Source organism: Echinops telfairi, unplaced genomic scaffold (assembly GCF_000313985.2).
Source record: "Echinops telfairi isolate 266 unplaced genomic scaffold, ASM31398v2 ScPeMD7_19;HRSCAF=73, whole genome shotgun sequence".
Lineage (NCBI taxonomy): Eukaryota > Metazoa > Chordata > Mammalia > Afrosoricida > Tenrecidae > Echinops > Echinops telfairi.
The window spans coordinates 6,124,080-6,137,117 of record NW_022103916.1 but is presented as its reverse complement, the minus strand read 5'-3'; the positions used below and the strand labels follow the sequence as shown (position 1 = coordinate 6,137,117).

General features: G+C 39.5%; 1 protein-coding gene across 2 annotated transcripts in view; it reads left to right on the top strand.

Moving 5' to 3' along the window:
• Positions 1 to 12,511, top strand: part of JADE3 (jade family PHD finger 3) — a 64,856-nt gene extending 52,345 nt beyond the window's left edge. Inside the window, exons 8-10 of one of the 2 annotated variants that reach the window (XM_004713193.2) lie at positions 3,790 to 4,254; positions 7,519 to 7,636; positions 9,488 to 12,511. In XM_004713193.2, coding sequence (XP_004713250.2) covers positions 3,790 to 4,254; positions 7,519 to 7,636; positions 9,488 to 10,395 — 1,491 coding nt within the window. In that variant the 3' untranslated portion in view covers positions 10,396 to 12,511. Of the gene's footprint in view, positions 1 to 3,789; positions 4,255 to 4,870; positions 4,992 to 7,518; positions 7,637 to 9,487 lie in introns of those variants that run through there. The other variant, XM_045288333.1, reaches the window with a different exon arrangement.
• Positions 12,512 to 13,038: the final 527 nt, after the last annotated feature.

Sequence of the window (13,038 nt, the reverse complement as noted above, 5' to 3'; positions counted from 1 at the left end):
TTGTTTTAAGTAAATAAGTAATTGGTTGGCACCAAAATTTGGTTCATTTCACTTTTAGCACCTATACATAAAGACCTCCAACTATAAATATCACTAACCTCCAAACTTAGTACCATAGAGTCAGTGCTGACTCATAGCAACCACCTGTGGGTTTCCAAGACTAAGACTAACTGTTTACAGGAATAGAAAGCCCAGTCTTTCTCTCAAGGAACTGTTGGTGGTTTCGACCTGTTGACCAAGCAGATCACAGCCTAACCTCCCCTTTCTCTCCATACATTCCTGGTGACCAAATGTGTGGTCAACCCCCACCTCGCCCTCCTTGTACACCATCTGTTCTATCTGAGATGAGAAGCATTGCCTTGTGAATCAGACACCAAGTTCATACGAACCCAGCATCTGGAGGCATATGGTCAACCCCCACCTCGCCCTTCTTGTACAGAATTTATTCTATCTGAGATTAAAAGCATTGCCTTGTGAATGAATCAGACACCAAGTTCATACGAACCCAGCATCTGGAGGCATATGCGCTTTACCGTCTCAGACCAGTAGCACATTCGTTGCTAGATGGGGCAGTCCTCCCAACCACCCCAGGGCAGACAGGATCTCTTTCCTGTGAGCCTGCAAGAATTCATTCCAGGACTAGAAACCCTAACCCCAGACACCTCCTTGGCAAGCAGAGGATGTTGACCCATACCTTGTGCCCTGCCCACCCCCAATTTTCTCCTTTCTGTGCCCTAGCTCCCTATTTCCTCCAATTTTGTTCTTTCCTTTCCCTTATTTTTCTTTTTCTCTGATTTCCCTGTTTCTCTTTTTTCTCTTCAGTTTTCTTTTTTCCTTTCTTAGTTTTACTTTACTACTCTCTTTTCTCCCCCCACCCCCACACTAATTTTGTGGGGGGGAGCCCTGATGGTGTAATGGTTACCAGTTGGGCTGTTAACCACAAGGTCAGCTGTTTGAAACCAGCAGTTGCAGGGGAAAAATGAGGTTTTCTACTCTTGTAACGATGTACAGTCTCAGAAACACACAGGGGCAGTTCTGTCCTGTCCTATGGCGTCATGAGTCAGAATTGACTTGATGACAATGAATTTTGGTTGGTTTTGTTTATTACTTTTTTTCTTCTTTCATTTTTATTTTCTCTTTTAACTTTTTAGTTACTTTTCTCTTGTTAGTATTTGCTTGTTTTTCTTTATTTATGTATTATTTTCACTTGTTTGCTGTGTTTTTTTTCTTGACCCATACTTCCAAAGCCATCAACTGTACCCACATTGCCCAACCACACCCACACCTCCAGCAGTCCCATCATGGTGCTTAGGCCATCGCCTACTCCTGTACCACCTGATCAACAATAGACAACCACCAACACAGGATCAACCTGCTCTCAACTACTCTACATAAACATGTACACAAGCACACACACACACACTCCCATCCTCTGCCACATAGGTGATGAACTTCTAATCATACACCAACATACACTCACTAATTAAATACAAACACAACACCTCCACAATATCTTGGAGACAGCAGACAATTTCAGTCCACATGAATATAGAATGACTCAGACAAGTGATCAAAATACAGAACCGGAAAACCTCGAGAAAAGAAATCTCATTGGAAATACCTGATAAGGAATTTCCAAGAGTAATATTTAGGTACCATCAACAGATTGAGAGGGAGTGCATAAGAAAGATGCTTACAAAATCAAGGAAAACAAAGACAAAACTTTAGAAGAATTCAGGAAAACACTAAAAGAACTGACTAAATAAATTCAAAATTTGAATTCATACAAATATAGAAAATAGAAATCCAAAAGATTAATTCGAAGACTTCAGAAACAGATAATGTGCTGATAGGACAAAGGAGTCGGATAGAAGGCAGAATTGGTGAGATTGAATGCAGAGCTTTCAACACTGATCTGCTAGAGCCTAAATTCCCACACTTGAATCATCAATGGAAGCACCTAGGGATCTGGTGAAAATAGCAGACTGAAAAATTATTCAGCCATAAAGAGAAATGAAGTCCATCATGTTAGATGTGGATGGACCTTGAAAACAATATGCTGAATTAAGTGAGTTAAAAGAGGATAAATACTGTGTGATACCATTTATGTGACATGCCTAGAACAGGCAAATATATAGGGACAAAAGTTTATCAGTGAGGTAAGATGGGTAGTTATGACTTAAAGGGTACAGGGATCCTGTTCAAGGTGACGAAAAACTTAAAAGTAAATAATGGTGATGGTTACATAGCGTAGACAATATGGTTATCTGTTCCCCCTTTCTGCCTCCCTGGGGGATAGCAGAGAAGTGGGTGAAGGGAAACTTCAGACGGAGTAAGATATGAAAAAATAATAATTTATAAATTATCAAGGGCTCAGGGGAGCGGGGAGGGAAGGGGAAAATGAGGAGCTGATACCAAGGGCTCAAGTAGAAAGCAAACATTTTGAGAATGATGAGGGGAAACAAATGTACAAAAGTGCTTGACACAATGGATGTATGTGTGGATTGTGATAAGAGTTGTACAAGCCCCCAATAAAATGATTTAATTATCTAAAAAGGGGTAAATATTCTATTTGGAGGGGAAAGTGTTTAAATAAATTTGCCTCTAGTTTCAATGTAAAAGAAAAGAAAATGTGGTTAATATCACTGAATTATATACTAACTGATCAAAATGGCAAAGGTTTCGGTGGTAAATTATTTACCACAATTTTTTTAACTCAGTGAATATATATAAGGCTGAGTTAGATAATCTTAGGGAATGTTACAAGTACCTTTCGCCCATGGAATTCCGGATCCTATGAAATTGTTTTAATGGAATCTGCCCCGTTAAAGTTTTGGTGGCTGCCAATAGTCTCTCAGGTACTGAATTTCTCAATCTATAATAAGAACACCTATCAGAGTTCCATTCTTTAAGTTTGTATTGATTTACAGTGATTCTCTATGTTCAATTATTAAAAACCCAACACATAAGTAATTGAACTATCTGCCCTCCAGGTGCAAGTTTCCAAAATAATTGAGACTTGGCTTTAAACATGGAAATTTCTGGTTCCTTCAGAAACCTCCTCCATTGCTTCCCCCACTGCTCTGCATAAATTTAAATGCACCCCCTTCTATTATTCAGGAGGAGCACTATAATATTATAACCACAGCAAATTGCCATTAACGCTAACTGTGAATCACAGGAGCAGCATTCTTGAGCCTGGTTCTTCCTGCTCTGCCATTCTGTGACTCTTCAGTGCATGGTACAAAGTGTTTGTACTTTAATAAGTGTGTTAGATCTATGAATAAAAGGCAGAATGTGATCAACTTAATTTCAGATTGTAGCCATACTGTAGAATAGAACTGTCACTTTTTAGAACCTGCTTGTTCATCTTTGGTGATGTAAAGATGAATAGCAGCTTGTCTTTAAAACCTATGACCGGGGTTTTTATAGTTATGCCACAGAGGTATACAGTGTGAAGGGACCATTATAGAAGCATGCATAAAGTTATATGGGTACAACAGTAAAAGAACCACAAGATTAGGGTCAAAGAGAAAGCTCTCTGGAAAGACCTTAATGCCTGAGCTGAAACCTTAAAAGGGAATTTGATTTTTTTTTTAATCTCGTTTTTGCTGTTTTCTGTGAGAGCAGGTTTCCTGGGCTACTTTTGTAAAGCAGCTGTCATGGTTAATTTAGGACCAATGTTCCCATTTTATTCTTTGCATCTTAAGAACTTTCCATTTAAACCCTGGAATGTAGGCCTCTCCATCCTTTCCCTATTCTGCCTTGACACATCTTTTCTTTCCGCAGTGCTCAGTGAAAAGCTGCATCACTGCCTTCCACGTCACTTGTGCCTTTGAGCAAAACCTAGAGATGAGGACCATCCTAGATGAAGGAGATGAAGTAAGATTCAAGTCATATTGCGTCAGACACAGCTATACAAAGCGGGCTGCACTAGGAGAGCCTGACTATGCCGTATTCAAAGCTGCAGAGAGCCAAGTCTCAACTGAGAAGGTCAACTTGCGAGCACTGAAGCTTCAGGAACTGGAGGAGGATTTCTATACCCTGGTCCATGCGAAAGATGTGGCTGCAGAGCTGGACATACCCAAAGTGCCTATGAACTTTATCTACAACTACTGGATACTGAAGCGGAAAAGTAATTTCAACAAGCCATTATTTCCTCCAATTGAAGAAGAGAGCCTACCAAAGCCAATCGGAGAAAACATTCAAACCCGCATGAGAAGGTTTATGCATCTACGACAGGACTTGGAAAGGGTAAGATGACCACTCACAACGAGTATGTAGATCTAGGTTTGTGTAGAAATAGAAGCCCCACTTCCAGTTAAGTTATATGTTATATAAAGGTAAGTAAAAGCAGTATTGCTACTAGGATTCCAGTTCCCATAAAAAGAACAAGACTTGTTTAAATAGGCCCCTAGATCAGTGATGGCTGCAGATAAGTTCTGTCAGTAAAACACTTGTTTTAGGTTCAATAGGGTGCCTTCCCCAAAAAAAGTCTACTCAGAATAGTGACTTCCCATGGGATCTCCTGGGCCTGTTAAATTTAAAGCAGAAAGGTCAGTTTAAAGGGTTATAGCAACTGTTCTGTGAAATTCCAAAGGGTAATCTTGACAGATTTTCTGGAAGGACCCAGTGTGATCACAGGGACTTCCTAGGAAGAAGGCTTTATTGAAAATGGCATTAGTGAAAAGGGGCTCAAGGAAGTTATGCTGAGGGATTTTTTCCCCCATCATAACAATGCACCTGTTCATTCTACGAGGGTAGTGAGGGTTGTGGTTTGATGATTTCACTGAGAAACCTTACTCTTTGGTTTCCAATTTAAAATCTATTCTTACTCTTTTCTACTTCTTTTTGCTCCCCAAACTCAAAGAACACTGAATAGGAAGGATGCGAAAACTGCAATTAATACAAGGTGTAAATTGAAGAGCGCAGAATTCTGTGGAGGAAAGGCTAGAGAGATGGAATCAACGCCTTGAAGTATATAGACCTAGGTGGAGAATGTTGCAAGAAGCAATAGCTTTAAAAAAGGAGAAGTAATAGCTTTACTATGTTGATGTTTTTGTTAAATAAAAGCTTCTAAGAATGGATTTTGTAAAGAATGGTTTTGCAGCTGTAAATTTTAGCTTACACTGGTTTTAAGGACTTCTGTGTCTTTGTAAATCTTTTGGGTTCACTGTTCTGCCATATATTGAGCTGTTTAGATTTTGACAGGCACATTCAAGGAAGGGACTGGTAAGTCCTCACTTATATATGCTATGAGCTGTAAATCTAAATTTTCCTTTGATTTACTTTTTATTCAATGTTTGATCTCAATTGGCTTAGCTCTATTTTACTTAAATACTTGTAAGACCGCATATTGAATAAAGAACCATTTTATTGGGGATCTTTAAAAGACCTAAGCTTATTCTCTCACTTTTAGGATAGCATGGAGGCTGAGGCAAGGAAGGCTCTCTTTTAAATAAGAATGCAAAGGTAACCATTAAAACAAATAAAAAACCTGGTAAGTTAGGTAAATGATAGCCAGTTAGTAAATTTTATCTTTCATTAACACATGTGGCTCTGATGAAGAGAAACATTTTGCTGATGATATTATTCTGAGACACGGTTGTTTATTCTCATTTTGTGACACAGACCAGGTGTAAAAATAATAATAAAACTATTAAATAAATAAATAAATCGTTCTGGTCTGATTAATTTATGCAGTAGTAGTTTTAAGACTTTACAACATAGGCTTAAAAAAGCTAAAAGAGGTATTGAGAGTTAGTATCTGGAATATGATTCCCTTGTAAAAAGGGATTTAAAATAATTTACTTTGTACTGAACGTGGAAACTTTAGAAACAGAATAAGTTAGTGTGTCATTTTACATTAAAATATAGAACACCTGGGGGGTGGGAATTTGTTGAGAAAAGCGCTATTTGCATTTTGCACTGCATAGTTCTTCTTTGTCAGGAGGCTGTCCTATTAGGCACTCTAAGTGCTGTTAGCAACCCCCTCCAGTTAGGGTTATCAAGAGTGTCTCTAGACATTGACAAATTTCTCCTGGTTGAGAGCCACATTTTAACTCAAGGTTTATGAGGAGGGTACAAAACACAAAACATTCATATTTATCAGGGATCTACCAAATAGATGTTCAAAGATTATTCAAGTATATCGCTTATGTGCCAACACTAGTCTTAGAATATCAACCCACTTAATTCTAGCATGGCTATGAAAAAGCCTCTATTACTACCCCTGTTTATACATAAATGTAATGGGGCACAGAAAAGTTAAGAAATGTGTCCAGCTGGGGAGACTAAGTGAAAATCTCACTCCTGTAACTGTGGAAATTCGGTTGAGCTGAAAGTGTGACAGGGAGGAGATGAAATAAATAACAATACATTGAGGAGATTGCAATGTATAGGTTGAGACAAAATATATGTTAAATTGTTGAATAGTAGGACTGATAACTGTTCTGTAAATCTTCACCTCATTCACCAAAAAAAGCTTTTTGAAGATCTAAAAAATATCACCCTGGAAATTTCTGATAACTATACATAATTCTACCTCACCTTTTCTAATAGCTGTATAATACTTGATAGTATGGACAGATTCTTTATTTTTACATAGTGTATAATTTCAGTTTTTATATCTTACTTATTCAAAAAGAGCATAAGAGTTTAAGGTCCAGTTTATTTAGGTAAATTTGTTTATAACTATTTTAACTCTTCTGTGTAAGTAACATACAGTTTTATTACACTATGGACAAAGATTGTTACATGTCCAATATTTACTTTTTGGATTGCAGATGTTTCAAAGACTTTTGACTATAATATGTATTCTCTGTTTTGAGGTACAAAGTTTTGTGTATTCATTAAAATAAAGTTAATATTAAAAAACTGAAAGTGTGAGCAAAAAATCTACTTCCAATCTTTCCACTTGCTGGTCAGGTGCTCCCTGGACAATTGTATTGGATCCAGAATTGCCATCATTTGTACTCAGGGATCCAAACCTCACCACCGCAAAAAAAAAAACATTGCCATAGAATTGAATTGAACTCCTCGGTTTCGGAGGCTGTACATCTTTATGGGAGCAGATGGTCCCTCTTCCTCCCTCGGAACAACTAGTAGGCTTGAACCACCAGCCTTGGATTAGCAGCCCAATAACTTCCCCAACAATGCCACCAGGGCTCCAAGAGATCGGAAAGGAAGGCAGAAATATTAAGCCATTATTCTCCTGTCCTAGCCTGGCTATGCAAATAAATACTGAACTTATAACACTGCAGAGAGAACAAGTTTCAAAAGATGACTTTGGAGGATTTTGCTTGTGCTGATAGTTTATGTGGAAACCAGGATCTCATAACTGACAAAGCTGCGTGAATTCCTGTGGAGAGGGTTTCATTATGTAGCTCCCGGGTCTGTATGCTTCCTCATCCCCCAGTCCCAGCAGACTTCAGTTGAATTTATTTTTGATGTACATTTTCAATTGTTGGATTTGCTTAAAGTGACATTTTTTTTATTTGCTGGGGATTGGGCTTTCAGGTCCGCAATCTGTGCTACATGATAAGCAGGCGAGAAAAGCTAAAAATGTCACACGTCAAAATGCAAGAACAGATCTTCAACTTAGAAATTCAGCTGGTTAACCAGGAACTTGCCTCAGGTAACCTGCATGTTATAGCTGTTCTAACAAATAGATAGACTGTTTACATCATGTTTTTTAACTATTTAAGTTTTATATCAATTGTTTCACTTAAAGATCTTTGAAAAATTCTCATCAAATATCTCATTAACTGTTGTTCAACCCTAGGGCTATGGATCTAGGGCTATGTTAGGGCTATGGATCTAGAGCAGATATTCCAGGTCCCAGACAGATATTGGGAGCCATTAGTTGGAACCATAAAATTACTCTTTTCTTTACAGCCTAATGATTTCATTTTGAAATCATTAGGATAGCATCTAATATTAGGTTCCAGGAAACATTTCCTTCCAGGGTTACTCATCTTAATATTCTATTCAAACAAATCCTTAACCAGAAATTTTGACATCTAGATTCTTGTCTTTTCATTGATACACTCATTACTACTCATTGATCACCTACTATGGCCAAGAATTGAGCTAGAAGATAGAGCAGTCAACAAGACAGAGCCTCTACTTGCAGGGTACACTGCCCACTTGGTGAGAAAGACAGATGGGCAGAATTATAGTGTCCTACATATGACCAGTTTGGTTGGAAATTTGATAATCCGATTCAGTGACATTGGTAGTCTCCCTGGGATCATTTAACAGAGGTTGGTGCCAAAGCCAGCACTGTAGGGGTTGGTGGGTAGGGTGTACAGAATCTGGCTCATACTGGCAGTCAACCATAGAGCAAGGGAGGAACCCCAAAATGAGGTCAGGTCGACAGCAGGGCTGCTCAGTTACTAAGGCAATATGACAGGTAAGGCAGGAAAAGCCAAAGGACAGCAAGAAAATTGTCTGCTAGCCCATGTGACTTCTGATAGGTAGAAGCCTGCCTCAGTATGGCTTGTGTCATCAGCATGTGGCAGCCCCTGGCTGGGCTCATGGGTGTGGGCATTGCAACATGAACCCTTAGGGAATAAATGCTACCCACTGGGATACCTGGATGCTGTTCTCTTTGTATCCCGTTTTTGGTGGCTAATGGCAAACACCAAGCCTGTCTTCAAGGAAGAGTTGTTTGGTAGTGGATTTTCAATTTCAAAGCACGCAAAATAATAAATACTCTTGTAATTATGGTTGTGGGTGACAAAACCAAGTAACTTAACATGGTTCATGTTGAAATGCCCACACCCATGAACCCAGCCAAGTACTTCCGAGCTAAGCCTATAAGCCAAGCCCATAGCAGGTGTGGACAGGAAGGTCATGGTTCCTTTCTGCTGGCCTTACTACTCCAAAACCTCCCCAACCCTCCAGAATGGTCATTCATAATTGGGAAACTATTCAAAGATACCACCTACAACCACTCCTATTAATGCCAGTTTAAAACACTTATTCCCATGTACTTCACCCACCCAGAGCTACTATGTTTCTAATGGTTTATATTTGATTTGTTTTAGGAAAGATTCTAATTGTCTGTTTAAGGTACATCCTAAATTCTCTGTAGTACCCACACTTTCACACACACAGATATGTGTGAGACCCTGTTCTAAACCATCGCTAGTAGTACTATTGAGAAATGAAAGGGGCAGATGCGGGGTTGCAGAAAACAATACAGTGTCTTTGTGATAGTTCTACAGATTGGGAGAGCAGGGCTAAAGAGATTGGAAGTTAGAAAAGAGTGGCATTGCTGAGTTTTGTAGCTATAGCCCCTCCCCCCCCAACACATACACACACTCCAGCATCAACCTCACGATGTACATACATACCAAATATATGTGCCTGGTAAACAATTGGGGGAAATGTATATATGGACCCACTCTGCCATAAGGATATGCACCATTATGTAAACCATTATGCACCAGTTGTTCAAATGATTCTTTCTTTTTGCTCTCAGGACCTTCTGTAACAAGTGCACCAGAAAACTCAATATTCTCCCCACCACCAAGAATCACCTTAAAGTTAAAAATGCCCAAACCATCCCTAGACAACTGCAAAAACGGCTCCACAGAGCCTGAGCACAGACGCCCCTCTCCTGGTAGCAGCTCCCCTGCTGTCAGTATGAAGAACAAGCCAACACCACAGAAGGGCCCAGAAATGAGAATGAAGTCCTCTTCAAGATACCCATTCAAGAACAAGAACACCTGTATGCTGGCTAGCCTGAGCCACCCTCAGAGTGAAGTAAAGGATTCTAGCCCTGCCTGGAAAACTCCATCTCCAGACTGCTGTCATGGACAGTCACTGGGTAAGCCTCTGGTCCTTCCGACTGCCCTGCATGGACAGTCTTCTATTGAGAACAAGAAAATTCCACCCAGCGCCAGGCTTGCCAAATCCAATGGCCTGGAGGGCAGTTTATCTGGAGAAGTCACCCCAAAGGACAGCTTAAGTGAAATGGTCTGTGGCCAGGAGCCCATGCTTAGTTCTCATTTGCCCAGTCAGGGAAGCTATAGAAAACCTACAGTGGAGCATTTGAGCACATCCTTTAAGGAGGCTACTAGCCGGTGGGTGAGGAGCACAGAGGACCTCCAGAGCTATGTGAAGCCAACCAAGATTAACCCCAAAGAGCAGCTGTGGGGTAAGCAGCTCCTTCGGCGGTCGTCAGGGAAAGCTTCCTATCAGGAAAACGATGGGTATTGCCCAGATTTAGAACTGAGTGATTCAGAAGCAGAAAGTGACGGGACTAGAGAGAAAGTCAAGCTTAGGAGAGACAACTCAGACAGGGAAAATCCTCCCCGTGACTCCAAACGGTATTGCCATGGTAAAAACAAGACTCATTCGTTTTCCCATAGCTCAGTGCAAAGGTGATTAGAAACTTTCAAGGATAATCCAACCTTTGCCTTTGGAGGAAACTCATAACAACAAAACGATTCTAGCATATATGTTAAGAGCAATTTTTCCATAGTGCATCCACTTGCAGTTTCCAAAGTCTGGTTTCACAAGCACATTATAAGAATTGCAGATTATCTAATTTGTTTGTTTGTGTTTTGTTTGTTTTTAATCGACTCTCGTTTGCATTTTTATATTGGGTCAGAGTCTATTGGGAACAAATGAGCCCAGGGTATTTTCCTCACTAGATACTGGGGCTATTTTCCAGTTACAATAACATATTGGTGAGCATGCGCATTAAGTACCCTTGCATTATTAATGGGAATTGCAAGAGACCATGATTTTCAGACACTAAAAATTACTTATCTTTCGAAGACACAGCCTGTGACTCTAGAGCTCCTATCTGTAGGATGTTTCTTATTCCACTGGAATCTGTAAACCTTCAGGGAGAGAGCAGGAAAGCAGCTATCTCATGTACTATTCCACTCACTACCCCTTTCCTTTGCATTGCACCAGGTGGGGTTCCTTTTACAATGTCTTCACTTACTGAGTCAATATTAATGCTCATATAAACGTCCAGTGCCTGTTCCTGGACTTGCGTGTTGGGGGCCGCACTTCATAACTGTTTCGCCCAGCCAATAAGCATAAAAGTTTAACTTGTGGATGGTGTTTACAAAAGTAGAAGTCCTACTTCCAAGGCAGATGCTCTGATCGTCTCTCGGCACTTGTCAAGGCTCCCAGAGCCTTTTCCAAAGTGAGACCATCTCTGGGCTCTGTACCACGTCAGAGTTTTTATATTGTCTTCAGATAAACTTGACTAGAACCAGTTTTGTATACCTCTCTTCATATCTGTATGACTTCCACTGAGGTATGATTCAGATAATACTGGACACTGAAATGCACAGAGGTATTCTTACTCGCTTGGTTACAAAGCAACAATAATCTGAGAAAACCTATCATTGTTGCTTTATGTCAACTTTGACTCAGAGACAGCTTCCCAACCAAAAAGCTGAGACTGCTTTTGTGCATTTAGGAGCTGCTTACGCACAGCTCCCTAACTGTCAACTTTGGCTCATTTCTGGGAGGAAGAGAATAAGTGCATTTTAGGGAAATAGAACCCTATCTGTTTCCCATTCAAAGAAGGGGGAAAGTTGCAATTTTTTTAAAATGTGACACAAACTGTAATTCTCAGCTCTTTTCTTGTTAGCCTTACTATAAATTAATGTTCTCTTCTATTTTAAGAAAGTGTAGAGACTTTTCAGCCAAAGTGGCCTGTTTTACACTTTCCTAAGTGTGTTACTAGTGAAACAGCCCAACTGCAGTCGGGCATTTGTTTGCAAGGGTAGGGGCTCCTCTCTGAATCAACATGGAAAACTCAGCAGTTTTCCATTCCCTGTCTTTGCTCTTGTAGCCTTATTAATGGTTTCCTTTTTTGCCTTTTGTTTGCTCCTTTTCTTGGGAACCTATATATTTCTCCTCTCCTTTGGCTACATCTTCCCAATGCTCCTTTTGTGCCTGTGTGAAGATGCTATAGCCTGTGTGATTAATTTCCTGTAGTTTGTTTGGATAGAAAATGCTCTGGGTCCTCCACAATGAGGGAGAAAGCTTCCCCTATTTCTGCACTAGGTTTCTGTACTTTTTCTTTGAAATCTGCTTGGGTCAATAATAATTTTCCACCTGCATGGTATTAAAATTATAGTGGAGTTATATTGTTAGAGACCAATGCAGTAGCCTTTGCCCTTTGATGCCTTTCCATTCTGAGTAGGCAGGAAAACAAGCATTGAAACAGTGTTTCGGCCAAATTGCATATATAATGCCATTGGGAGAGTATTTGCTAAAATAATTCCAGTCAGGGAAATAGAGTTGTGATATTTTTACAGAATTTTCCTAGATAAATTAAGGAGCCTTCAGTTGTATAAATTTCAATTGTTCCAAAATGTATTTGCTACATTTTGCTGTTGTTTGAAGTATTACCTCTTAACCTTCTTTATTTTCCATTTTCCTTTATATAGTCCAGTTTTCCAGGATAAACTCAAGTCTTTTATTAAATGTCACCTTTTTACCAATACTTTTTCATTAAATTATGAAAACTGTTCACTACTGTCAGTTGTGGTACTTTTTCATTTGACATTTTGGTTTTGGAAACTCAATGTGTGTTCATTCTATATTTGATATTCATATTCACTAAACAAAACAAGTAGATGGTTGGGGGTGGGCAGAAGAATAGGAGGAGGAATTGAATGTCATGGCACATAGCAGTCGCCAAAGAGCACTCTGGGGCCTTGGATTCTGCCCAGAAATCACAACTTTCATCAGGATAATAAGAAAACGATCTCAGAACCATCGTAAAAATTACCAGAAAAAAAACCATAAGGTTCAGAAGGTATCACAAATAATCATAATATTAATTCTGTTTGGGGTCATGTGCATATATGATTGTTATGGAGGTTGTGCAGGATAATGGGAGATGTTTAAGGGCATGAGCAACATCTTCATTGTATTTAAGAAATATTTGCCCAAGGTCAGTGGGTAAATCAGTTGAGAAGATAAAAGGTGAAGTGTTTTTTCTCAGACTCAGATTCATTCTCTCTCTCATTTGTTAATGGATGACTGTTTGGTTCT